The sequence below is a fragment of the Neopelma chrysocephalum genome, unplaced genomic scaffold (genome assembly GCF_003984885.1).
Source record: "Neopelma chrysocephalum unplaced genomic scaffold, ASM398488v2 Primary Assembly neopelma1_187, whole genome shotgun sequence".
In the NCBI taxonomy this organism is placed as follows: domain Eukaryota; kingdom Metazoa; phylum Chordata; class Aves; order Passeriformes; family Pipridae; genus Neopelma; species Neopelma chrysocephalum.
This window is the reverse complement of record NW_020897849.1, coordinates 949,237-974,666: the sequence shown is the minus strand read 5'-3', so window position 1 is coordinate 974,666 and position 25,430 is coordinate 949,237. Positions and strand designations below refer to the sequence as shown.

Genomic DNA, 25,430 nt, shown 5'->3' with positions numbered 1-25,430 from the left:
CTTCCCCTTCCTGGATTTACTGAGCTAATCAAACACAATTCAGCCCAGCATGGATTGTGGCCCAACAGAAGCCACAGCTGGTGAGAGAGAGATGGAGTTCGTGAGCAGGACCTCGGGATGGTTGAATGGAAGAGAAGTTCCTGCTCCAGGCAATGTGGGAAAATGGCCAAACCCCATCCCAAAGACCAGCCAACCATGCCAACATCAGAGCCAAAGGCACCTCCAAGGCATGCTGGGCAGGGTGAAGGGCAGTTTGGTGGCTACATGTCTGCAAAGGGCTTCCAGACTCCTCCTGGCTGGGTGGGCAGGGCAAGAGGCTCATCACACTCCACATCAGCTGCTCTGGGTCAGTACTCGATGCTGGACTAGTAAGGCCACAGATCAGGGTGGGGGGATATTTAAAAGATGCACAAACTGATGCTTGAGGGGCTCTTGAACCCCAGAAATGGCTGCGACAGCACAGCCCAAATATCCACAGAGCCATTCATTCTGCCTCAGACTCCAAGAGCAGATACTTGGGCAGAAAAAAATAACAAAACCAAGATAACAAAGTGAAAATTCTCCTGGTTTAAACTCCCAGCTCCCAGCAAGGGCAGAGCCTGACCTGGAGCCTGTGCTGATGTCATTGTATTGAACAGCTCTCAACAGCTCTTTCTTTCATTAATTTGTCTAATTGCTTTCCAGACAGTTGTATTTCTGGCCTCACAATGTTGCCCAGATGAATGACACGCCATATGAAAATGTCCTTTCTTCTGTTTGTTTTAATATCCCGCTTGATAATCTCATATAAAGTTCCCTGGATCTTGTGTTATGAGAAATGGGGAGTAATCATCCCCTCTTCACTTTCTTCATTACCCTCATGATTGTCTGGATGTATTGTTGCCCTCTCAGTCATCTCTCTTTTAAGATGAAAATTGCCAAGTCACACAATCTCTCCTTGTGTCCTTCTGACAACCCTGAAAAACTCTCCATCACCAATTGCCTTTTCTGCTTCATTCTTCACCCATTTTTAGCTCGTTTATCAATCCCCCAAACACCCTCAGCAGACATTCCCATGGGACCCTCCCAGGTATCCCCTCCCTCCATCACAACCCTTTATTCATGATCTTCATTTCCCATCTTTGAACTGCTTGCTAATCTATCAAAAGACTCATCTTCCTGTCCCATGACACAGTGGTTTAAATTCCCAACTATGGGAAAAGTATAAATTCCTTTGTATCAGCCACATCATCCATATCACACGGACTTTGGTTTATTTAAAGAACAATAATTGACTTGTGACACCCACTGCCCTCCCCCAGCGTGTCAGATGCTTTTTTATTAATCTATTCTTAATCATGGCTCAACCAAATTAATAGGAAAAAAATAAAATTCAAAAGAATCCCAGACTTTTGCTCTGGTGTGGGTTGGAAAGGATCTTAAAGATCATCTAATTCCAATCCCTCTGCCACGGGCACCTTCCACTAGACCAGGTTGCTCCAGCCTGGCCTTGAACACTTCCAGGGATGGGACAGTCACCACCTGGGTTCAAATTTCTTGACTCAAATTCCTGTTCTTGGATCCTTCAGGAGTTTGACTTTAAAAAAAATACCTATTTTCCACCTTTCATTCCCCCAGTAACAAGGCCAGTATAAGTAAGGAGGTGTAAAGCAGATTAAATAATGCGGTGATTTCATAGCAGAGCTTCCCAAGATCTTTCAGTGAAATGACTTTCCTGCTGTGAAAGCATTTTTTACTGAACCCTCAGACACTTGTGCCCTTTGGAAAATAAACTTCTGGGGGCACCTCATTACATTTTAATCATTTATTTTTCTGAGGTTACCAATGTGTTTCCTATGTGGGCTCTCTGATGATTGTTTTGCCATTCACACCCCTGAGTTAATGATATTTTTATTTTTTCTTCCTTTGAGTACAACTCCCAGTTTTGAGTAGAGTCTCTTTAACCTTGCCATTTAAGCAGGCATTTTAAACTTATTTGTTTAACTCACTTTTACCATCTTTTAGGTATTTTTTCACAGGTCATATAACAACAAGCTTTTTATGTGATGTCTTTATGCAAGATACCATGAATCACTTTGCCCTCGTGTCTGCTCCTTTTAACAGGCTGCCTCATTTTTATGTTGTTTCCACTCTGAAGTTGAACTTCACTGTAATTTTGATTTATTTAGTTTGTTCTGCTTATGCAGGACACTGAATTTAAGCACTGTGTGGTCGCTCTTACAAAGCACTACCCTGATGGCAGCACATCCTGGGAGTAAATCAGGAGCAAATCCAGATTTGCTTCTCTTTCAGTGGGTTTACAGGTCCGAGCTCCAAGTGTTGTGACATTTGCAAAGCCACTTGGAGTCTCTCATTACCACCTTTTCTGCCCTCCCAACCCTTTGGATTTCTCTCCTCATGTCACAGTCACTGTCACCCCCCTCAAGTGGTCAATAAACTGGCCTTAACACCGTGCCCTTCCCCGGGGATCCCTTGTCACTTGTGCACACATTGACCCTATTTTCTTCCTTTGATTTTACATTTTCTGTAACATAAAAGCCCTTTCTTCATCATTTTGGCCTCCTCTATTGTTCCGGTGTGATTTATGCCATAAATGAGCTTCCTTTTATCAAGGTTTCAGGCTGCGTGTCCCATTAGCATCTTCATTTAAAAAGCAGACTGTTAGCATGTGCACAGAGGCAAGTATATATTTAATTCTGTCTGATTGCCTATTTTCGTGTGCCTTGATTAAAAGGGACATTCATTGGGATTGATTTTTGATGCTTTAACCTGAATTTTATCAAGTTCCAATCCAATAGCTCTTCAAGGATAAAGGCATGTTATGACTTCACCTCTAGACAATGAGTTTCAACCTTCAAAACCTTTCTTGCCTAATTTTTATTTGACTGGGAACAAACATGTTCCTTCCTGTGTCGGCTCCCACTCTTTGAAAAGCTTTCCTTATTCTTTAGGAACTTTTCATACTCTGTTTTCTTAACTAATGCACTTGCTCTGTTCCTGGCTTTGCCTTTGAGAAAATGCTTCCATAAAAGTGTTGCTTTTTAGCCTGTTATCTCCACAGTTTGTGTCTTTCCTCCTACTGTCTCCTTGCAATTGGGAGCTGTGGCAACATCCCATTAGTGTATTGAACAATACCAGGAAACATTCCTTAATCGTGGGGCCAAATGACATGGTCTGATCTGTATTAACTCTATTAAATTCTGAAACACCAAGTGGAAACCCTCCTTGACCAATTTAATTCCCAAACATGTCCAGGAATTGTTTGAAGGAGCGACAGCAGGCCTAAGCCACACCATGTTCTAATAAATTTGTATCCTAGATAGTTATCTTCCAGTGCCTAAAAACATTCCTTGGGGTTTTCTTAATTACTACTCCAAATATATGTTATATGGATGAGGACCACAGGATTCTTCCCATTGGAGTCTTTCTGGATGCCCCTTTGTCCTCAGAAACACACCTACATGTTTACTTGCTGTCAAATTATGGTTTCATATCGAAAGAGAGTAGGTTTAGATTGGATATTAGGAAAAAATTCTTGGCTATGAGGGTGGTGAGGCCCTGGCACAGGTTGTCCAGAAAAGCTGTGGCTGCCCCATCCCTGGAAGCGTCCAAGGCCAGGTTGGGCAGGTCTTGGAGCAACCTGGGATAATGGAAGGTGTCCCTGCCCATGGCTGGGGGTTGGAACTTGATGGTTGTTAAGGTCCCTTCCAACCCAAATTATTCTATGATTCTATGAAACCTCCTTGTTTCTCTCTGTCACCTGTAATCTGTGCCCCTAAAGACACATCCTTGGTCCATCCTTGCTTTATCCCAGGCATGGATATGATTCAGGGGAAGATCTTATTTATATGGTTCTTCATCCTTTCTCCAACACCTTACAAGGTGTTCCTTCCTCTTAAACTTGCCATAAAAACATCCCTCTCTCTACCCTGATGGAGGGATTGCTCTATCACGTTGCTACAAACTCCATCATGTCCCTGTCACCCCAAGTCCTTCCTATCTGCTCACCTTAATCCCAAAACCCAACACTTCTCCCTAAGGACCATGAGTTGCCAATAACTTTTGCACTTACACAACCCCTGCCCTTGAGGCCAAAGCTGATGTTCTGTGCCACGACCCAAAGCCCCACTTTATTCCAGACTTGGCCAACCAAAGGAGCACTAGGATTGTGATATCAGCTGGAAAATCTGAGCTCCAGAATAAGAGGGGTTGGATTAAGGTGGTGGATTGAGGCTCCTTAATCTATATGTCAGTCTTTAGGTGTGTGAGCTGACTTCTGAGATCCCAAGAAAAGGAAACACGTGCATGCACAGACTTGGCAGGTCACAGTCAGAGTCCTAAGCAGAGCTGAAAAGGGACACAAAAGCACAGAGGTGGAAGGGATCACCTGATTCCCCCAGTGGTTTGCAGGCAACCCTTCCATAGCTGCTTACACAGAACTGTTCTCAAGCTTTATCCCAAAACCAGCTGTATTTTTAGTACCAACTAATCTCACTGTAAGATTACTTTAGATATATTCTCCTCCCAGCCAGAAACCTTCTCCTACCTTGCACACCAAATGACCACTTTATTTTCACTCCCTCCTGGGCCAAGACTATCCACATCTTAAACAGCCTTTCTTTTTTGTAGGCATTTAATCCCTAAATCCACACAAAAAGTCCCACCTGTGACCACCTTTGCTTTGTAGACTCACTCTAGTGGAAGGTGTTCCTGTCCATGGCAGGGGGTTGGAATCAGATGATCCTTAAGGTCCCTTCCAACCCAAGCCATTCTATGATTCTGTGAGACCCCTGCCAGTCTCTTCTTGCCCAAATATCTCTCCTTACCCTTCAGAAAGCCTCTCCTGCTCCATTTTTTATTTTTGCAGTGCAGGAAGAAGAGTTGCAGTGTCTTACCCTGATAACCTCAGGCTAAAGAAACTCCACAACATTAACACCATCAAATATAAATCAAGACATCATGAGAAGACACCATGTCCATGTTCCCATCCTATAGAGATCCATCAGTCTGTCCAGCAATTCAGTGACCCTGTGCCTGCTCTGGAGTCCCTCCAGGGTTATGCCAATGGCCAATGTAACCCTGATCAGCTCTTCTGCTCCATTTGTGTCCACACTCTTGGAAAAACTGAGCCAACCTCCACACCAAGTATCCCAAGGGAGCAGCTGCAGGGGGGAGAGGCAGGCCAACCAATTCCCATCTCCTTTGTGAGAGATGTTTCATCTGCAAATAGGTTGTACATGACAGAGACAAGTCGCTGTTTGAGATATTTGAAGATATGGTATAACACTGCTTGGCCTTAATTTTGGGCTTCAGCAAGCTATTGATTTTTTGATTCTTTATATTATGTTAATGATGTCCTGATCATATCAGAGCAGAAATGTACTCCTGCAAAGCTCCAGAGTGCAATATTTAATAGATAGTGTTAGTATTAATTGATTTTGCTATAATTCATTCTATGCATCTTGTCACTCTTAAGGGTTTGGGGTTTTTATCAATGGTAAATTCCCTAAACATCCAGGCAGAATGAAAAAGTCAAAGCATTTACTTCTCCTCTTAGTTTTTAATTTGGGAATGGGGGTAGTGGGGAAGGCTGACCTCTCTAACTCACCCCAATCAATAGCTGATTAAGTGCAACACTCAATAGCAGGACTGATGTGTTCCTGAACAGCTCAAGAGGCCATCAAATAATATTTTGTCAATGGGCCAGATGAGTTTATGCAATGGGTCCTCTCTCCTTCCTTTCTCACCAACCTTTTCAGATCCTAATCCATCCCTGGAAGTGTCCAAGGCCAGGCAGGATGGGACTTGGACCAACCTGGTCTAGTGGAAGGTGTCTGTCCCATGGCAGAGGGATGGAATGAGATGGTCTTTAAGGTCCCTTTCAACCCAAACCATCCTAGGATTCTATGATTCCATGATCCTCCATCAGACAAAGCCGAGAGGGAATTCTCCAGGTCAGCTTTTTGCCTTTGGTCCTTGAGAGCAGAGAGAGGAACAGAGAACAGAGACTCACTACTGCTCTAACAGTGCTGGTAAGAATTAACTCCCTACCACACAGAAAATCACTTTAATATCCAGGTATACTGGATATTAAATATATATCCAGAGCCATTTCTGAAAATAAATATTATGAGGCAATAGCCTCAAGATGGAAAAAATCATTCTGCTTTCTGGGTTACTCATACACTGAAAGTTATTTGTGACCTTGTTTGCAGGATTGGGGCTGGGTGAGAACGAGGAAGGGATCAGGTTGATTCGCTCTCATCCACGTTTGCATTTTCTCTTGTCCCTGAGAAAAGCACAGAGCTAAAGCTCTTGGCAAGGATCCCAACATCATTCTCCTACCATTATTAACTGGCTGGCTCTTTAGAGGGGCTGGGTGGAAAAGGGCCAGGGCAGCCTGAAGAAAAGCCACCTCTGGCCCTGCCACATCTCAGTGGTGGCTCTGACAGAGATGCTCTGCTCTGATAACACCTTATCAGGCCAGGCAAGCTCTAAAAGACCAGGAATAGACAAAACAGGCCAGTGTTATCTGAACTGAAATCCTGCCCTTTGTGCCCTGCACAAAATAATTCAGTGCTCCTTGGCAGGGCTGGCTGGCATCCCTTCCAAACTGGGGTTGGGGGCAGTGTCTGGCTGCCTATTCCCAGCTCCTGGGGTGCCAAGGGAAAGGACAGATCAGGGGGTCTCCTGCTCCTCTGCTGCAGCTGAGAAAGTCTGCAGACAAAACTTGCACCCCTTCGTGGTGGAGGTTTGGGTCTGCAACAAGACAAAAGCACTTTAGGGTTGTTGTGGTCATGACTCCCCCTCAGCTCTGAGCCATGAGCCCCATTAATACAGGGGCCTCATTAATAACTGTTTTAAACTGAAAGAGGGTTGATTTAGATCAGATATGAGAGAAGTGTTTACAATGAGGGTGGTGAGGCAATGGCACAGGTTGCCCAGAGAGGTGGTGGATGGTCCAGCCCTGGAAACCTCCAAGGTCAGGTTGGGTGTGGTTCTGAGCAACCTGATCTGGTTGAAGGTGTCCCTGCTCCTTGCAGGGGGGATGGATGAGATGACCTTTAAAAGGTGACTTCCAACTCAAACTAGTCTATAATTCTCTGATTAATACAAGTGAGAGACTAAAGGAGCCTCACTTTACCCCCTTTCCTTCTCCTTCCATCTGCAGGCAAGGATGTGTTTCAAACACCGGAAGCATTTGGCCTCCTTTCTACTCCTGCCAACAAGGAGGGAGGGAAGAGAGGATGCAACTGCACCCAGAGGACACCCACTTGTGAATTCTGGGTCCCCAAGGTCCCCAGGTGCCCAGCACTGCCAGGCACCAGCACCTCCTGGTGCACACTTGGCTGGGTTTTCCAAGCCACTCCCATTTTTAAATGAGATCTAAATGAGGTCCTGCTGTTTCTGCTTTACTTTTTCATGACAGCTCCAGCCTTCTGCCCTCCCACCAGATCCAGGAATCAAGCAAGGACGGAAAAAAAAGAAAGAACATCCCCCCACCACCCCAAAATGTGCATTCAGCATCTGCACCAAGGTAACAAGGGAGAAGCCTTCCAGGCACGGGTGAGTTAGATTGAGATTATTTTCTTAACATGTCTCAATTAAAATGTAGATCTCCTTTACAGCCTGGGGCAGAGGGGCAGGAGGCACTGGGAATGAGATATGGGAGGGACAAGCAAGACACAGGGGCCTTTGCTTCATTCCTATCTGCCTTAACCCTTGTGGTGCCGCCTCTGCTCTAACAGGAGGGCACAGGGTGTTCAATGGGTCAAGCAAGGAACTGCACCATGTCTGCCAAGGCTCCTTATGCTTTAATTAAACAAACCCAAAGCTTACTCAGCCACTGGTGAGATGAAATTATTATTTTCATGCTTTATATATGCTTTTTATATATATATAAAAATATATATATATATATTTATTGTCTGAGAGCCTTCAGTCAGCACATCCAGCTCCTTACAGGACTCCTGCAGCCACTCCACTCATCATCCCAAGGGCTTTAAGGTTTAGGATCTCACATCCACCTGTGAGGTGAGAAACTGCTACTCCTCTGCTACAAACAAGAGGCTAAAACAAAGGCAAGTCAAGGACTGAAGTAATTTTAAGATGGGCATTGTTTGATATAGTCATTTAGGTTTCATCAATAAATAGATACTAAAAGAAACTGGCACTTCCAGAGGGCAATTCAGGGTTACAAGGAATGTGTTCAGAAAAAAGTGCCTCTCTTCACTCATCACTGAATCAAGAAACCTGGTAGTGCGTGAGATAAAGCCCATCCTAAGTAACTTGTCCAAAATCATGCAAAGTATCTACAGCACAGCAGGGAAATTAATTCTGCTCTCTCTTGCCTAAGGAAAATTCTGTGCCCAGTGGATCATGCTGACATCCCTTTCTAAATGTACCAAGGGGTCCAGAACTTGTTTTCTCTGGTCAGAAACTGTCCCAGATCTTGTCTCTACAACAGTGTTTCAGTCCTTCAGCCCACTCCAATTCCCACTTCCTTACAACCTCTCAAATCCAGGTTAGGCAGAATCATCCTCCAGCTCCTCCACTCTGTCCCAGCAGATCCTTCAGCATTTCTCCTCCTCCTCAAAGTATTTTTCTGCCCTCAACGTTCTCTTTAACAACCAACAAAAATACCAATTAATTGCTGGTGCAGCTTCCTGGTTAGGGAAGCAAATGGTGGAGGGAAATAATAAGAAACCTGCCCTTCCTTCCATTAGCAGGGGCTGGTGGATTATTACACGTGGGGCTGCCCCATGTCCTGCTGCCCACAAAGAAGCCCATAGCCAGGAGAAATTCACAGCAACACATCTGTTCTTCACTGTGATTTCAGCCTCCTCTGTGGCAGGATGGCAAGAAAACATATTTTCTTTGAACATCCTGGTTTCTTGCATCCAGCTGTCTTAGCCACTCCAGTCTAGCTCTGGCTCCAGGGATGAGACTCTATTAACAATGCACCCAATGCCCTGGAAGAAATTATTTTGGTCCAACCTATTTGGCATCAGAACAGGAGGGAATAAATGTATGATCTTGCATAATGTTTTACTTGAATGTTGTGTAATGCATGAGATCAGGCTGTTGTCTGGCTCCTGTAATTCATGGAACTGAAACATCTGTGACTGCCCTGGTAGATGGTGCCTGCTATAAATTGATAGGACACTATTCATAAGCTGCTGAAGGACATATCTGAAGTGGGAAATGATGGGAGACAAGGTGTTCAAGAAGACAGGACAATGACTTGCTCAGATCCACTCACCAGAGAAAAGAAATATGTTTATTTTTTGGAGGATCTTCCTTGCTTATGCTATGAGCACGGCCTCTTCCTCCTAACCCCAGCAACAAAGCCCCATCAGCAGGATGAGATAATCAGCTTCAAGCTCAGAAGCTCCTTTGAACTCTCACAACCTGCCTCCAGGACCACAGTACAGCTGGGAAGGGAGATGGAATCGTAGAATCATAGAATAAGAATCATAGAATATCCTGAGTTGGAAGGGATCCACAAAGATCACTGAGTCCAGCTCCTGGCCCAGCACAGGACAACCCCCAAAATCCCACTCTATGCCTGAGACCATTGTCCAAATGCTTCTTCAACTCATGGCTTGGGGCCGTGACCACTTCTCTGGGGAGCCTGTTCTAAAAATACCCTATTCTTGTATCCAAATTTATCTAAAAATTTAAAAAAAAAAAATCTCCCTGGTACAGAAGCCACATGGAAAAGGATCTGCAGCTCTGCTGGGGGATGGAGTGCAGAGGGATGTGGGAGCAATAGGGAGCATTAGGGGCTGGAGACAGAGGTGCTGGTGGCACATGGGAAGACTTGTTGGCAGGTCATTGAATGTGGGAGTGTGGAACAGAAGATATTGGGAAGATATTATTCCCTGTGAGGGTGGGGAGGCCCTGGCACAGGTTGCCCAGAGAAGCTGTGGCTGCCCCGTCCCTGGAAGTGTCCAAGGCCAGGTTGGACGGGGCTTGGAGCACCTGACATAGTGGAAAGTGTCCCTGCCCGTGGCAGGGGGTTGGAATGAGATGATCCTTAAGGTCCTTTCCAATCCAAGACATTCTATGATTTTATGAACCTGTGATGGCCTGTGTTTCTGGGTAGGAGTGTGTGTGTGTGTGCAGATCCACGGAGAAACTGAGGTTGGATAAAGACAAACTTAAAAGCTTTGCTGTGCTTCTTTTTCTGAGGAATCTCTTCCTGATCCTCCTGCCCTCCACTCCCTTCTGAGACCTGTCACAGGTAGAGGATGATGAAATGTCACAGGAGCAGCAGTGGAAGGGGAAGGCTGATGTTCCCCTACCCCGGGGAGAGCTCATTTGCAGTGCCATTTTTCCTCATTGGTGGATCATCTGACAGCAAGACATAGAGCAATTCCCTCCAAACAGCCCAGAAACTGAGGCAGTTTCCTGAACCATCCACCTCTCATCACTCTCAGTGAGTGGCACAACCTTGCAGGAAAGCCCAGCCCTGCTTTATTGAAAATTAGGACTCTGGAAGACCTTAACATTCACAGAAGGAGTAAGACTGGTCAGGTTGCAAAACCTGTAGAATATTGTAGAACCTGTGGGGGCAGGACATCCCAAGCTGGGGTTAGGCTCTATTTTTCTGCCAGCCTACAGAGGTCTAAAGTCACTTGGCATCTCCTCAGGCCCCCAGAGCTGGTCCTTATCCTCCGAGGAAATGGGTCTCCAGTAGACTCTGTGTCCTATTTGTCAGCCCCAGGAGAGCATTTCAGGTACCCCAGGTGCTCCAGTTGCAGCAGACAGCAGGGATGGGCAACTGAATTGAGCTCCTTGTATAAATAAAACCACCCATATTTCAAAGTTTCCTCATGTTCTCCATCTGTGTTTAGGCACCTGAATCAAGGCCTTGTGTTGCTACTCCGTATCTAAATCTCTTTGCTGGCGCTGTCAACAACAACTTTAAAACCTCAGTCAGGGTACACCTCTTCCCTCTAACTTTGCTTCTCAGCTCCAGTGCACATCTGACACCTTTTAAGCTGACCAGGGTGGTCATACAGCTTTCCCCTGCCCCCGTTCCCTCCCTAGATATCTGCTGTGGGATATCTAGATGTGACACCCACTGATGTAAATGCCATGCTGAGGTGACGCAGGAGTGTCCCCTGTCAGGGAACTGGCACACAGGAGATCCTCTAGAAGCCCCTCAAGTACCACTGAGTACCTTTATCCCTCTCTCATTGCCTGTCCCAGCACATGAGACACCTCCCAGCCTATGGCAGGCTGTATTCTGTGCTTCACATCAGAGAAGAAGAAGAAACCCCAGAGATCTTTCTCTGCGAAAGCTGAACTTTCTGCAGCGCTAAACCTTGAGCTGCCAATGTTTCTTTGATGAGGACAAATCCCAAGTAGGACACCTCACTCACAGGGCTGCATCAGGAGAAAGCTTCTGCTGGAACCCACTGCACAAACTAATTATCTTCACCCCCCCCTCCCTGCTGCCCTCTAGCAAAATGAGCTAATCAAGGAAGGAGGTTGCTATCAAAACACATTTACCACAAGCCTGCCTCTCGTGGCCCACAGTGCCCAGTGCTGTCTCTGAGTTGCCTCAGGCAGGTACAGCCACAGAGATAATCAACCTGTGAAGGGCAGAGCTCTGCCCTGCACTGCTCTGCAGATCAGAGCTGGAAAAGTGCTCCCAAAAGGGACACCGTGGCATTTAAGGAACGTAAGGACATCAGCGGTGCCGGACACAGCGATGGGTCAGCTCTCCAGGACTAGTGCTTGGATGTTCTGCTTTGAGGTACAGGGCTGGTTCAGAGAGGTTTATTCAGTGTCATCACCCATCTGGAGTGAAATGGGATTCCCAGGAGCCTCCTTTATCACAGTCAATAGCCCTGCTCTCAGTCCCAAGAATTCCCTCCTCCTCTCTGGACTAAGAGCCCCGGTCCCATTTCAAAGGGCCATTGCAGAGCTGTCACACTTGGGGCCAGTTCCTCTGCCCCAAAGGGGAGGCAGTGGCAAGGTGTGAAATGATGGGCACTTTAGCTCTACCTCAGCAGACAGATTAAAGATAATCTGGGCTCAGAGCAGAAAGGGCCCATGTCCCTCCACGGAGCCCCCCTGCTGCGCTTCCCTCTGTGCCGAGCCTCAAAGGCCCGTCTCCAGTTTCGATAACTACCTGAGAAAAGTGGGAATCACTCCCTGCCAAGGCCAGCTGGGGGAAGGTGACTCCACTTTCCCTCGCTATCAGATGGAAGGGGTTCCCAGGCCAGCTGTGACCAAGCACTGTTTGGAGACAAGGCATCCTGACAGCTGGTTCTCTCCTACCTGTGCCACCATCGATGGGCAGCACTAACACTGACAAACAACTGATCCAAACCAAATCCAAGATTTCAGATTTCCTTCAGTTACTTTCCCTCGCAGCATTTATGTTTTCCTCCCCATCATGTAACTGGAAATCTCCTGTTGCAATGAGAAACAGCCCCAGATCCCTCAGACACACGGGGGTGTTGAACTTAGCAATTGAAGTAGCTCTGAGCCTCCCTTCTGGTGGGGAAGCACAGCCCAGCTGGCTACGGATTTCCAAGGAAATGCAGGGTTTGAGCTGGAAGCCATTTGTTCTTCATGTGGCTGATCCAGCTTTAGGAAGATTAGGACAATTATCATGTGCCTTTGGCATGTAGAGGGTCTCCCAGGTATCTGAAGGCACCAAGAACTGACCCATAGCAAGAAAATGTGAAGGCAGAAAAGAATACAGAAAGATTTTTCTGCAAAAAAATTGTCCCAGCCATGATTTTGAGACCCAGAGGGTGGCTGGGTGCTGGAACAGGCTTCCCAGGGAAGTGGTGATGGCACCAAGCCTGAGAGAGCTCAAGAAGTGTTTGAACAACACCCTCAGGCTGGTGGGATTTTTGGGGCTGTCCTGTGCAGGGCCAGGAGTTGGACTCGATGATCCTTGTGGGTCCCTTCCAACTCAGGATATTCTGTGATTCTCTGGCTTATTCATCATGTCAGGCAAGTGCAAAACATTTGCAAATTGCTGCCTTACTGGAGGGACTCCAGTTTGCAACTTGGGACAAACCAACATGGGGAGTACAAAGGAAAGCTGAGGGTTTGCAGGATCAGAAGCCCCTGGAAGAGTCACTAAATCACACTTTTCTCACTGTCTGTTAGAGCCCAGAGTGGCACAGGACTGGGTGTGATATTCCAACCTTCTGCCCTGCTGGGTCCCTGAAGCCTGACCTATACAGCCCTTTCCAGTGCCCCTTCCCCACATAGCACTGGAGGAAATCACTGGGAAGGAAAAGAGACGAGGTGAAGGGGAAAAGAAAGAAAGAAAAAAAAAAACCTCAGCCTGAAAGACAGTCACAGGCTTTCAGACAGCAGAAAGTCAAGCAAGAAAAAGACCCTTCAAATAAAGGTCTTATTGCAGCATCTGTGGGCAGCTTGGGTTACCTGAGACTCTCTAGTGATTCAGAAGACTTTGACCAAGAAAGTTAAAGCCAGGGGCAATCAATGAGCCTCTGCAAGCAGCATCCTATCGGGTTTCCTGCTGAGACCAGACAGCGGGAGCTGCACTTTGGAACTTTTCCCTTTTTTTTCATTCCTGGTCTGGCAGTGAGTCTGAGTATGGATAACAAAACTACCTCTCCCTCCACACTGATCCCTCACTCCCTAGAAAACAACTTGTTTAAGTGCCTTTTTTCCCCTCCATATCATGTTATAAAGGAGAATTGTAATTTCTGGGTGTACGAGTATCCTGTGGCTACAAAGCAGGTGGGAAGTGGTGGAGAGTAGGAGGATGTGAAGGGTCACTTCCCAGACACTGAGGTAGGTGTCTGCTGCCAGAGGATGGCATAAACCCCTCCTGAAGAGGGCTACCCTTTTGTGGAGAATCCAAAAAACTCTCCTATGGCTTCTGAAGCATCTCATAAACACCATCCAGGTCAGCTCAGCCTGAGGAATTGTGTGTAGGAGATTTTGGTCATCCCTGAACTAACCCAGAGCCAAAGGGATCCAGGAAGGTGACTGGTGTGACCCATATCTAAGACTCTTGTATCATTGTTTCATCCGTGGGGTGAGGATGCCCAGAGGAGGCCACTGCATCCTATTCCCATGGTTCAGGGGTAGGGGAGTGCTGCTGGCACATCCTCTGGGACTGGGATGCAAAGCCAACCTTGGTGAGGTTCTTGGGTGCCAGAAGGACACCCAAAGGACATGAGCAGCTCCTCGGAGATGAGCAGAGGAGTGCAGAGAGCAGAGCCAACTCCTGGCTCCAGTAACTCTGCAGTAGGACGGACTGGAGATGTTCAAACAAACCCTCTTCCCTGTGCAGCAAATGTCAGTTCCTCCTAAACCAACAGGGCTTGTTGACGTCCTGCTTTGCTCAGTCTCCAGAGCTGGTAAAGGCTTCTGGGGAAGAAAGAAATCACAGATGCCCAAATGTTCCTTTTTAATGAAGAAAAAAAAGAAAGTAATGCTTCATTTCAGAATGACTTTTTATTTTGAAATCTGAAGCAATTTACTGAAAACTGAAATAAAACCCCAAAAATGAGAACTTCCGAAATCTAAATGAATCATTCTCCAATTACTAAATGGAATCAGTCCCTTTCCAAACAGCTTTCAGGAACATTTCTTATTAAAAATATAATTGGCCACTACGAGCCGGGGGAAGAAAAAAAAAGAAGTTTTGAAATATCACAAGTTCTCCCAGAAAATGAGACTGTTTTCCTCTCTGATTGCAATTAATGACCTGCCAGCCAAGGAGTCCCCAGACCAGCAAGGGCAGATTCCAGAGCAGAAGGAGGCTGGTGCCTGGGGGTGCATCCTCCCTTAAGGACAGCTTGAGTATGTTCAGTTGTTCCTCTCAGAATTAAATGGACGCTGCAAAAGGATGAAATGAGGCAGCACAGCCAAAATCTACGAGTGGCACTAACACAAAAGAGCCTGGGACAGGTCCCTTCTGCACCCAGCAAGGTCAGGGTGTTTCCTGCAATAAAATGTTGCCTGTCTCTAAATGATAAATAAAATGATGCTGCTCTTCCGCCCCAGATTTCCACTCTGTTGGCAGATGGGGGGTTAAACACAAGCAGAGACACCATTCAGGGCTGAAAACCTTCGTGGTGACCACGTGCACCTGGAGCAGTGCATGTGCATGGAGTAACAGAGTGGTTTGGGTTGGAAGGGACCTTAAAGATCATCCAGTTCCACCCCCTGCCATGGGCAGGGACACCTTCCACTAGACCAGGTTGCTCCAACCTGGCCCTGGACACTTCCAGGGATGGAACATCCACAGTTTCTCTGGACAACCCGTGCCAGTGTCTCACCACCCTCACAGAAAAGAATTTCTTCCTAATATCCAATCTAGACCTAGACAGAGCTCATTCAGCTCCTGGAGGGTTTATCCCTCCTCTGGGGGTAAAGACCCTGAGCTATTCCTACCCCTCTGCATGTGAGTAGGAAAGGAGGAAGAGGAGGGTGTAGTCTGCATATGGATGGAGGCAGAAACAACTTGCCAGGGGGGTTCTGAGGCATGATCAGATACTGGATGGCATCTTTGAATAGTGCTGCTGATCTGACTTGGGAGGAAGCTTCTGAATTCAGTCCAGGCTTGCGGAAAACTTTTCCCTGCTCTCATCCCCCTCTGCAGCCCCTGTTGGGGCCGGTGACATTGCTGCGACCTTGCAGCCAGGCACCTCGGTGCCATCTCTCAGCTCTGGTTCCTCCCCCCTGCTCCCAGCCCAGCCCAGCCCCTCGCCCTCCCCGGGAGGCCCCTGCAGCAGCCGAGCGCCACATTTTCAATTTACACCAACTAAATGATTCATCGCCGCCTAAAGAGCCCTGAGCAGAGCCCGGGAGGGGAGCGGAGCTGCGGCAGGGAGAGGGAGGGGGGGGGGACAAGATCGGGGCGAAGATACGGAGATGAAAAGCTCCGGTGACCTGCTCTGTATCGGCTCTTCTCTTCTCGGGGCAGCAGCCGATCAATCCTCCCCCCTCCCCTCTCCTGTCTGTGGGTCTGTCTGTCTCCTTCTCTCTCAGCGGACTCGAGTTTCCCGGTGTAAGGTTAGGACAGCAGAGCTGTGGAAATCGATTCCCGAGCCCTGGCACAACGCCCTCCGCGCACACAGCCCTGCTCGGCCCGGAGAGGAGGGATGGAGAGCCTTCCCCGGGCATCCCAGACCTCTCACGTGGAGGGAGCTTGGAAACGGGGGTCTGGGAAAGGCGGGTGCGTCACCCCTGAAGCAAAAATCCCAAAATAAGAGAGACGGGCGTGGGAGAAACAAACAAACAAAAAAGATAGCAGATTTCCCCTGTCTCCCAGTTCACACTGTTCCTCTTGATAGTTTATACTGGAGGGAAAAGGAACAGCACGACTTTGCCCACAGTCTGGTTCCCAGTCCTTCTCTACCACAGATCTTTACTAAAAACTTAAATAAAACCCCAAAACAAGAACTTTTGAAATCTAAATGAATCATTCTCCAATTACTAAATGGGTTCCCCCAGCCCAACTGGGTTTTTGCTGGAGGAAGGTTTATACTGGAGGATGGTTTATAGAGGAGAAAGAAGATGAGGGAACACATGACTTTGCCCACAATCTGGTTCCCAGTCCTTCTCTACCCCAAGTCTTTACTGTAAACTGAAATAAAACCCCAAAACAAGAGCTTCTGAAATCTAAATGAATCATTCTCAAATAAACAAATGGGTTCCTCCAGCCCAGCTGCCTCCTCTGTCCCTTCCACAAGCTCCCACATCAGCCTGGCTGGACAGCCATGAACTGGAAATCCCCCGGGATTCCTGACCGGGAGGGAAGAAGGAAGGGTTAACAGTCAGGAGGGGAAATGTTTCCCCATGGATTCTTGTGCAGGAGTCATTGGTGACACATTCCACTTGAGAAAAAGTCTGTTAAAGAATCTTAAGATGTTCTGATGTTCAAAAAATTCTAATTTACCCTGAATATACTGTGCAGCCAAAACTTGTTGAATGGGGTGTAATTGTCTCCTTTACTCTCAGGGCTACCTCAAAGGATGAGGAAACTGAGACCCAGAAAGCCTGAGACACCTGAGGCTGGACTGAAAACCCCTTCCAAACTAGGATTGAAAATCAGATTTCTTAACTACAGTGGCAACTAGAGCGAAGGAAAAGACTGAAGCGGGATTTGATAACATTTACCTTCAAACTGCTTCAAAAAACCCCACAGGGAATTAATCTCAGCGACCCTCCTGAAATGTACATAAATAGGAGGTATTCCTCTTTTCCAGACAAGGAAACAGAGGTTAAGTGGCCAGAGGGAGGAGGGCACAGGGATGAACCATCAGCCAGGTCCACACTGTGAGGCCAAACTTCTCCCTGAACGATCGAGTCTATAAGGTGGGATTTCTTTTTTGTTTTCACCAAGTCAATGCTGCCAATCCCACTCATCACCAGCCATTTAATTTTTAATACTCCTTCACAGTGAGCTGCTGCACACCCTGCAGTTGTCTCTGCCCCTTTTCTCTCCTTTTGGGGATTTATTGCTGGAGGTATTGATTGCTCCTTGCCACTGACCCTGGATGGAAGGAGATGAAATATCCAGCATTGCTGTGGTACAATCAATGGCCAAATTCACCCTTTCCTATGCTGCTTGTCCTCCACTGAGGGCAAAATACGTGGGGTTCTGTGGGATGGATGCACGGTAAGATGGGATGGAGACATCCTATAGAGCTGTACATCAAATGGAAATATCCTCAGGTCAGCAGGATGGGCTCATACTGACCAGGCCACAACTCAGGACTGGTTTGCCGAGGATCCCTTGGACAATTCCAGAGCATGAGTCACATTTTTGGACATGTTTTGGGATGTTTTCCCTAGATCTGATCTGAAATGAAGTAGACTGTCATGGTTTTGGGTGAGGGTCACACAAGCTGATGAGGATTAACAGAAGGTTGGAATATGGCACAGGTTTGTTCCCTTCTGCTCTAGAAAGGAGAAGGTAGCAAGAGCATCACTTCAGCTTGGATCACTGCCTCTTCCAGGAGAGTTTGCGATGCAACAGGAAGAACTCGGAGGTGAACTCAGCAGGAGAAGACAAACACACTGCAACAGCAGTGTCCATCAGAAAAACCCTCCAAGGCTGCCAAGGACACCGTGAGACTTGGAGTGACAGCCCCCTGCAGAGCCACGCTCAGCTGGAGACGTCTGGGCGGACAGGTCCAATGCACTTTGCAGCCACTGTCTCTGCTGAGAGGTTCTTGGCAGATGAGACCACCCTGCCACTCATCGCCAGGAGCTCAGCCAACCTGACACCTCCCTCTCCACGGCTCTGCCAGAGGCCTCTCTGCAGGAGCAGAGCACTGGCAGGGAAAGGCTGAAGAGAGGAAACTTCAAGATCAATAACATCGTTAAAAATCCTAAAGAAAACAAAGCCAGTGAGCTGATATCCCAGTCCTGAGGACACCTGGCTCCAGTGCTCCTTGAGAGGAGCATAAGCCAGTACGACACAATAATGAAATAGTGAAATGAGGTCCCTTCTATAAAGAAGCCCAAGAATATGGGCAGAGACACATTTTCTCCTCATCCTGTCCAGCTAAGCCAAATGAGCAGTTTGACCCCTTTGTGCTCATTTGGCCCAGTTGAGTTGGCCCACACAGGACAAACACCCAACTTCAGGGCCAACACTTTGCCACAGTGAACATGCAAACCATAAGGTCCCCTTGAAAATTAACTTGGAGTGGACCCCATGATGCTTTCAGGGGTCTGATTCCTCTCTAAGAGCAGTGGAGATCATGACAAATCCGAAAGGGGAGAGGTTCAGGTCAGCAGTAGAAAACTGGAGGTGCTGAGACAAGGGCACCCAGTCAGAGCCAAATTGCCTTAAGGAATGGAAACAGGGTAAATGTTGAAGAGCTGCTGGAGGGTTTGATTCAGGGTGGACAGGTGCCTTCCTGGTGCAGTCAGCACACCATGGATCACGTGATGGAGGAGGTCTGTCCAGTCTCTACCACCTTCTTTCCCCTTGCCTTCCAAAAAAATCCTTCCCAGTTAAACCAAGCCCTCCCCAGAAAGTCCCAGAGACCTTGCTGGAGGTGCCTGAGGGACTCCTCGGCTCACCTGGCTCAGGTGAGACATCATTTTTCATCTCTACCCTGTGTTACCACAGGCACTGAGGGCAGATGGTTGGTGGAAAAGCAGGGCTGGGCTGGTGACCAGCACCAGCAGGTACTTACGTGTTGTGAAGGACACACCATCCACAGTGAGGGTCTCCTGAGCCCAAGCACTCGCTGCAGGTCTCATACTGGCTACACGACTCCACGGGCACCCGGGTGAGCTGCAGGAGGAAAGGGGACAACCTGTCAGGCTTTTCACAGCCCATAATGACTTGATGGAGGTGCAACCCTCCCTGTCCTCTTCCCCTGGTGCCTGTCCTCCCCAGAGGGAGGCCTGGGGGATGTGGATGCAGTTTGCTCCAGAGCTCAACCTGGTGCAATCCCTGTCCAGACCATCACATCCCCTCTGGCCTTCCCCTCTTCCCCGTGGCCTTCCACCCTTCATTGCCAGAGGACCTCACTTGCACAGTTTCCCAGGGAATCAGGCAGTCTGTGGGTTCCTGGTACCTTGGGACAACTTACAAGGTGAGATCTGCAGCAAGTTCAGCTCACTGGATCTCAGTGCTCTCTCCCACTTTGGTTGGGGGTCCTGTTGCTTTCTGGCTCCCTGTGAGAGTTGAGGTCTTGTGTTGTCTTTGCCTTCCTCCAATGACCTCCTGCACCACCACTCCCCACTGCCACCACCACTCCTGGTCCCAGGAGAGCGTTAGCTCCACTCTCCATTGCCTGTGCATCTTCCCAACCATCAGTTGTCCCATTCCTGGAGAGGTTGCTCCCAGCAGGAAAAGGACAAAGCCTACCAGGCTGGCTATTTCCTTGCTGTCACCCTGCCTTTGCAGCTCAGATGTGAGCCTGAAACACCCATCTATTGCCGAAACACTGCATTTTATTATCTATTTTTCTTTCATTTTTCCTTTTTAATTAAAGTATTTCAGTGAGAGATTTCAAAGGCAGAAGGGACTGCCCAGCCTGACCTCCTGTCTCACAGACCAGTGCCTTTTGATTCCTCTTAGGTTTTGCAAACCCCTTAGATCTTTTGAAGCCAAACACACAATTTGGGCCCAATGACCTGATAGTCTCTTTTCCACTGAATAAACTTCAGAGAGCTTCTCTAATATCCAGTCAATTGCTGGTGTCTTCACCCCAGCTCCTGTCAGCAGGGAGAGTTTATTCCTTCAGATGATATAGTGTGGTATTATCCTGATGAAACACCACTGAGAACTGCCAACTCTAAACTGCAGAACAGTTACTCATGACAAATGACAAGGGGATACACCTGGATCCCGGTGACAGTTTTTCACTTGGTGCAACGTTCAGCAGAGTTTGAGCTCTGAAGTGACAGATTAAGATCCATCCTGATTCCACCTGTAAATGAACTGAGAACTGGCTTTTTTTTTTTTTTAATTTTAAATATAAATTTAAAATTCCAGCTGTGTATGGAAACCTTTTCTATTTGGACCAGAAATTGTCTTTCTCACCCCTATACACAAATCCTACGTGGTAGTTGATAGCCTGTGAACAAAAGCTGAAAATGTGGAGCTTTGACTCTGACAAGTGGCAGCAGCTTTGGAAAACTTCAGGTAGAAATATTGTGGGGTTTATTTATCATTACACCACTGCCTGTGCCAAGTCACCCACAGAAACCAACTGAAAGCTTTTAATGAAAAATGTGAGAATGTGGAGAAAAAACCCCAACCAAAACCCAGCACAAAACCTCTTTTCTCAAACTGAATCTATTGCCGTGAGCATAAGAACATAATCAGGACAGAGAGAGCAGCAAAAGTGAGAAGATCAAGAATGAGATGGAGTCATTTAAACTTCTGTAATTATGGTGGACTTGGCAGTGAGAAGTTAATGGTTGGATTAGATGATCTTAGAGGTCTCTTCCAACCTACATGATTCTATGATTCTATCAAGAAGTTTCAAAGGTGAGATGGTTTGGCCATGAATGCAGTTGTTCCAGCTTCCTTATGCTTCAGGTCAAGAAGGTATCAAAATGCTCATCAAATATAAATGTTATGCTCCAGGATTACACCCAATTAGACTTGTTGAGCCCAACAGTCTGTGTTGCATCCAACTTCCAAAAATACATAGAATTTTTTTACAAGGATATACCAAGAGTTGCAGACCTTATAATTTATTATGTCGGCCATTCCCACCTCTTTATTCCACCTAAGAAAAATATATAGTGCATTATTTTTCCTGGATCACACCTGGCTTGACCACCAGAGTACTTGAAGAAGAGTCAGATAATTTAGTTATGAAAGGCTGTCAACCTGCCATTCCCTGATCCAGATGTAATTGGTTGTGTGATCTCCCCCTTGGAATTAGAAATTTGTGGACACAATTGGGATTGGCTCTGCAGTTCCTACCCAAACCACCCTCAGTTTAACATATGCTGCTGCTTGATTTGTCCTCATTAGCTGGGGGTAGTTTTTCTCATCTCTGAGCTCGTTTTCATCTGTCTTATAGAACTGAGCCCTGATTAAGAACTTTAGATCAGAACATGCGCTTTTCAAACGTCTGATGATGTTGGGTTTGAATGTTCTGACTCAAAAGCCACTTGTGGCTATGATATATGTACAAGAGAGAAGTCCTAGAGGACTGAAATTTGCTATTTGTTTGCAAATTGCTGCAAAAAGAGTAGATAAAAAGTGGTCTCTGTAGGTTTTATTATTATTATTATTATTTAATTAGCCATCAAAGGATATCCAAGCTCCTTTCACAGTCGGGAGGAACCTACTGGGAATCCAGATCTTCATCTTTGCAGAAATGTTTTCCTTTCAGTGTATTTAGGGTAGTTTGTGGGATATGTGTTGTTCAGGAGCACACCTTGCTTGTGTTGCTGTCCCAGAGAACCACAGATGTGTGGTAAGAGCTTTCACAGCCTGTCAGTCCCACCAGAGCGTGTCCTGTGTCACTGTTTGCATTGTGACATGTTATTCCTGCTGTCTAAGACCTTTTATGAGTTCACCTCAAGCAGCTTTATTGCGAGATTAATTAAAACTGCCCCACGCTGGTAAATGTCTCGGGCTGTAAGTGTCAGACCTTCTAATTAATACAGAAAGAAACTACAAAAAACAAAGGAGCTGCAACTGAAAGGGAAGCCACCTAAGGGTCGTCTGCTGAAAAGAGAAAGAACATCAAGCAAATAAGGCACATCTGAGGTCTTATTTTCCTTTTTGGAACATAAACTCTAATTAATTCCTGCTCAGCTTTCCAAGCTGAAAGTTTTGAGAACCGACCGTGGCCCTCCAGGGAACAGTCAGCTTTTTGTGCTGCTGCTAAAATATCTGGAAAAGGAAAAGTCCACACAGCCTCCCAATTACAAAGCCTTGACATTATTCACTGCAACGAAGGGACCAGACAGTGCTGAAGGTTGAAATCTCCATGGTAAACCAGGCTGTGATTACTCCTGCCACCTCTTCTCCATCCTTGGAAAGCCTGACAGACTTTTCAAGGTCATTTCCCAACATCAGTGAGGGCCTTTCATTGAGGTGAAACTTGGATTCAATGTTTTGCAGCAAATATCACAGAACCACAGAATATCCTGAGCTGGAAGGGACCCATCAGGATCATCAAGTCCAACTTCTGTCCCTGCACAGGACAACCCCAAGAATCCCAGCATTTGCCTGAGAATGTTGTCCAAATACAAATAGGGTTTCAGCAGACAAAGGATGAACAAAAGCAAAGTGTCTTTAATTTTGGGGCACTATGAGCCAGTTTGGAGTAATTTAAATTCTGGAAGTGGTCCTGGCTTAACTGATATTTTGGCCTCACTGTGCCAGAGCAATATATGGATGTAACAGAGACACCTGTTGTTTTAAGGGCTTATATCCCATACATTAGGAAAATATATGATATTAGGAAAAGGTTCTTCCCCCAGAGGGTGGTTGGGCACTCAACAGGCTCTCCAGGGCAGTGGGCACAGCCCCAAGGCTGACAGAGCTCAAGGAGTGTTTGGACAATGCTCTCAGGGACAGAGTGGGATTGTTGGGGTGTGCTGTGCAGGGCCAGGAGTTGGATGATCCCACTGGGTCCCTTCCAACTCAGGATATTCTGTGATTCCATATGTGATGAAGCACGTTTTATCAACGGGAGCGGGAGCTGGAAGTGAGGTCTCATGCAGCTGAAGCAGGAGGTTCCTAAGTGTCTTTGAAGATGTGGGCTTGTGACCTCTAAGTTCATGCAAGAAGTTCAGGGGAGACCTGAATATTGAACACTAAGCTATTAAATATGACATATTTAGACTTTGAGTTCTTTGGGATATTGAAGGTATGAAGGTAAGGTTCCTGTAGAAGCCTGTGCACACACCTGATGGACATCTAGGAGCTGCTGTGCTTCCAAGGCTGTGTCTGTAGCAGACCAGAGGGGCAGATGATCTCTGATCATCTCCTAGGTTGGCATTTCCAGAGCAACCATCCTCCTACGATGATTTCAAAGATCATTGGAGGGTGTGAAGGACCCAGGAGCCCCACCACCAGCACCTTGTTTGAACAGGGGAGACCAAAGGGTCGGGATTTGCATCCCTCAGGCAGCTTCACCACCCAGACTGTTCCCAACTCACAGCTGGGGAGGTGAGACACTGGGACTGGTTGTCCAGGGAAGCTCTGGAAGCCCCTGGATCCCTGGAAGTGTCCAAGGATAGGTTGAAAGGGCTTGGAACAACCTGGGATAGTGGAATATGTCCCTGCCCATGGCAGAGGGTGGGACTGGATGGGCTTTAAGGTCCCTTCCCACTCAAACCTTTCTATCATTCTGTCACTCTTTCTATCCAGAGTGAGGTGAGATCCCAGAGCCAGGGGTGGACAAGGGGTAAGTGATTCCAATGTCCTTCTCAAGGGCAGCAAGAAAACAATGAGCAGGTCCAGCTGCCATTTCTGCAGCAGGATTTGAAGAGATATTTCACTTCATCAATACATCCATTCACTGGCTCCCAAAGAAATCATCCATGACTTTCTGGCTCACAAAGACATCTTAAAAAATCTGGCAAAATCCACAAACTGCTGCATAGTTCAGAGCTCACCTACTACTTCAGGAGACATCATCTCACCTCTGATCCAGCCTAACTTCCAAACTGCAGCTTCTCCAGCTCCCAGCTTCCCTTTTACCCTTCATTTCTAGTATGAATGAGTTACAGAAAGTCATTTAAAACAAAATGATTGAGTGTTTTGGATCTGATGGACAGTAACAGCTAATCCTGTTAGAAATTTGGCTCCCACTTCTGCCATTATATATTCACAAAAGCTCCTGCTATGTGCTCAGTCATAATTTTCTGGCTCCCGTTTTTGACTCTTTTATTTCAATATACATTGCTTCTTTCTCCCCTTAAACAGCCAACATTCTGGTCAAAACCTGAATCATTGCTCAATCTCTGCTGTTATAATTGGATGTTAATACAGAGGCAGGATTTATTCAGTCTGATGGACTAAGTTAATTTAAATGTACAAAAAGGCATCTTAAGTAGCCAATTTCCTTCCCAACAGTCAAAAGATACATTTCCAAAACACTGAACAAGCTATGTGGGTTCTGGGAATGCTGCTATCTTTCGAGACTCAGCCAGTGCCTCCCAAAAAATTAAGGAAGATTAAGAGTGGAGCATATTTGATTTCAAAGCCTTGAAAAGAGTGTTCATGATAATACAGTCTATTAAATAGAGCAAGGCAAGAGCAACCTGAGAGACTACTGGAGGAACCATTTCTGCACCCTGAACAGAGTCAGTGAGGATGTTCTGTCACCTGCACAGCACCCCAAGATGTCAGTTTTATTTTGGCCGGAATTATGGACAAAGGGACTTAAAATTCCTCTGTTTGATACCCTGTGCCTTCTTGTCTGACCTACAAACTCATTGAAAAGCAGGAACACAGAAAAGCAAAGCCCAGGGGAGCTGAAGCCCATGTGATTGACACTGGTAAGAAACAGGACTCCCACACGTGTGGATGTAACACTGGTGGGAGAGGAGATGATCCTGTGGGGTTGGAGACGAGGACCTGGGTTTCATCCCAGCCTGCCACTCCAGCATGATAAGTAAATAACTTCCCAGTCCCACTGGGACAGGGAATGTCATTTCTCATCAGACACCCCCAAGCTTTGCCTCTTCATCGTAGCACTCTTCCCAGGAAATCCATGCTTACACACCTGGAAAACTGGGGGCTTTAATTAAGAGCGTTAATTGGAAGCAGCAGTAGCTGTCAAGGACAAATGACACAATAATTAAACTGGGGGTCAATGCCCTGCTGGGTGGCAGGATAAATTACCTATTCAAATATACTTGTTCATCAAAAGCTCTCTACCAACAGTTGTGTGTGTGCTGCTCTTCTCTTCTCTTCTCTTCTCTTCTCTTCTCTTCTCTTCTCTTCTCTTCTCTTCTCTTCTCTTCTC

General features: G+C 46.7%; 1 protein-coding gene across 4 annotated transcripts in view; it reads right to left on the bottom strand.

The window, feature by feature from the left end:
- The window catches only part of PLXNA4 (plexin A4), a 451,641-nt gene that overhangs the window by 138,842 nt on the left and 287,369 nt on the right, over positions 1 to 25,430 (bottom strand). For 2 of the 4 annotated variants that reach the window (XM_027702477.1, XM_027702478.1), the window contains exon 5: positions 19,170 to 19,270. In XM_027702477.1, the coding sequence (XP_027558278.1) occupies positions 19,170 to 19,270 (101 nt within the window). Of the gene's footprint in view, positions 1 to 19,169; positions 19,271 to 21,792; positions 21,938 to 25,430 lie in introns of those variants that run through there. The other 2 variants (XM_027702480.1, XM_027702479.1) reach the window with 2 other exon arrangements.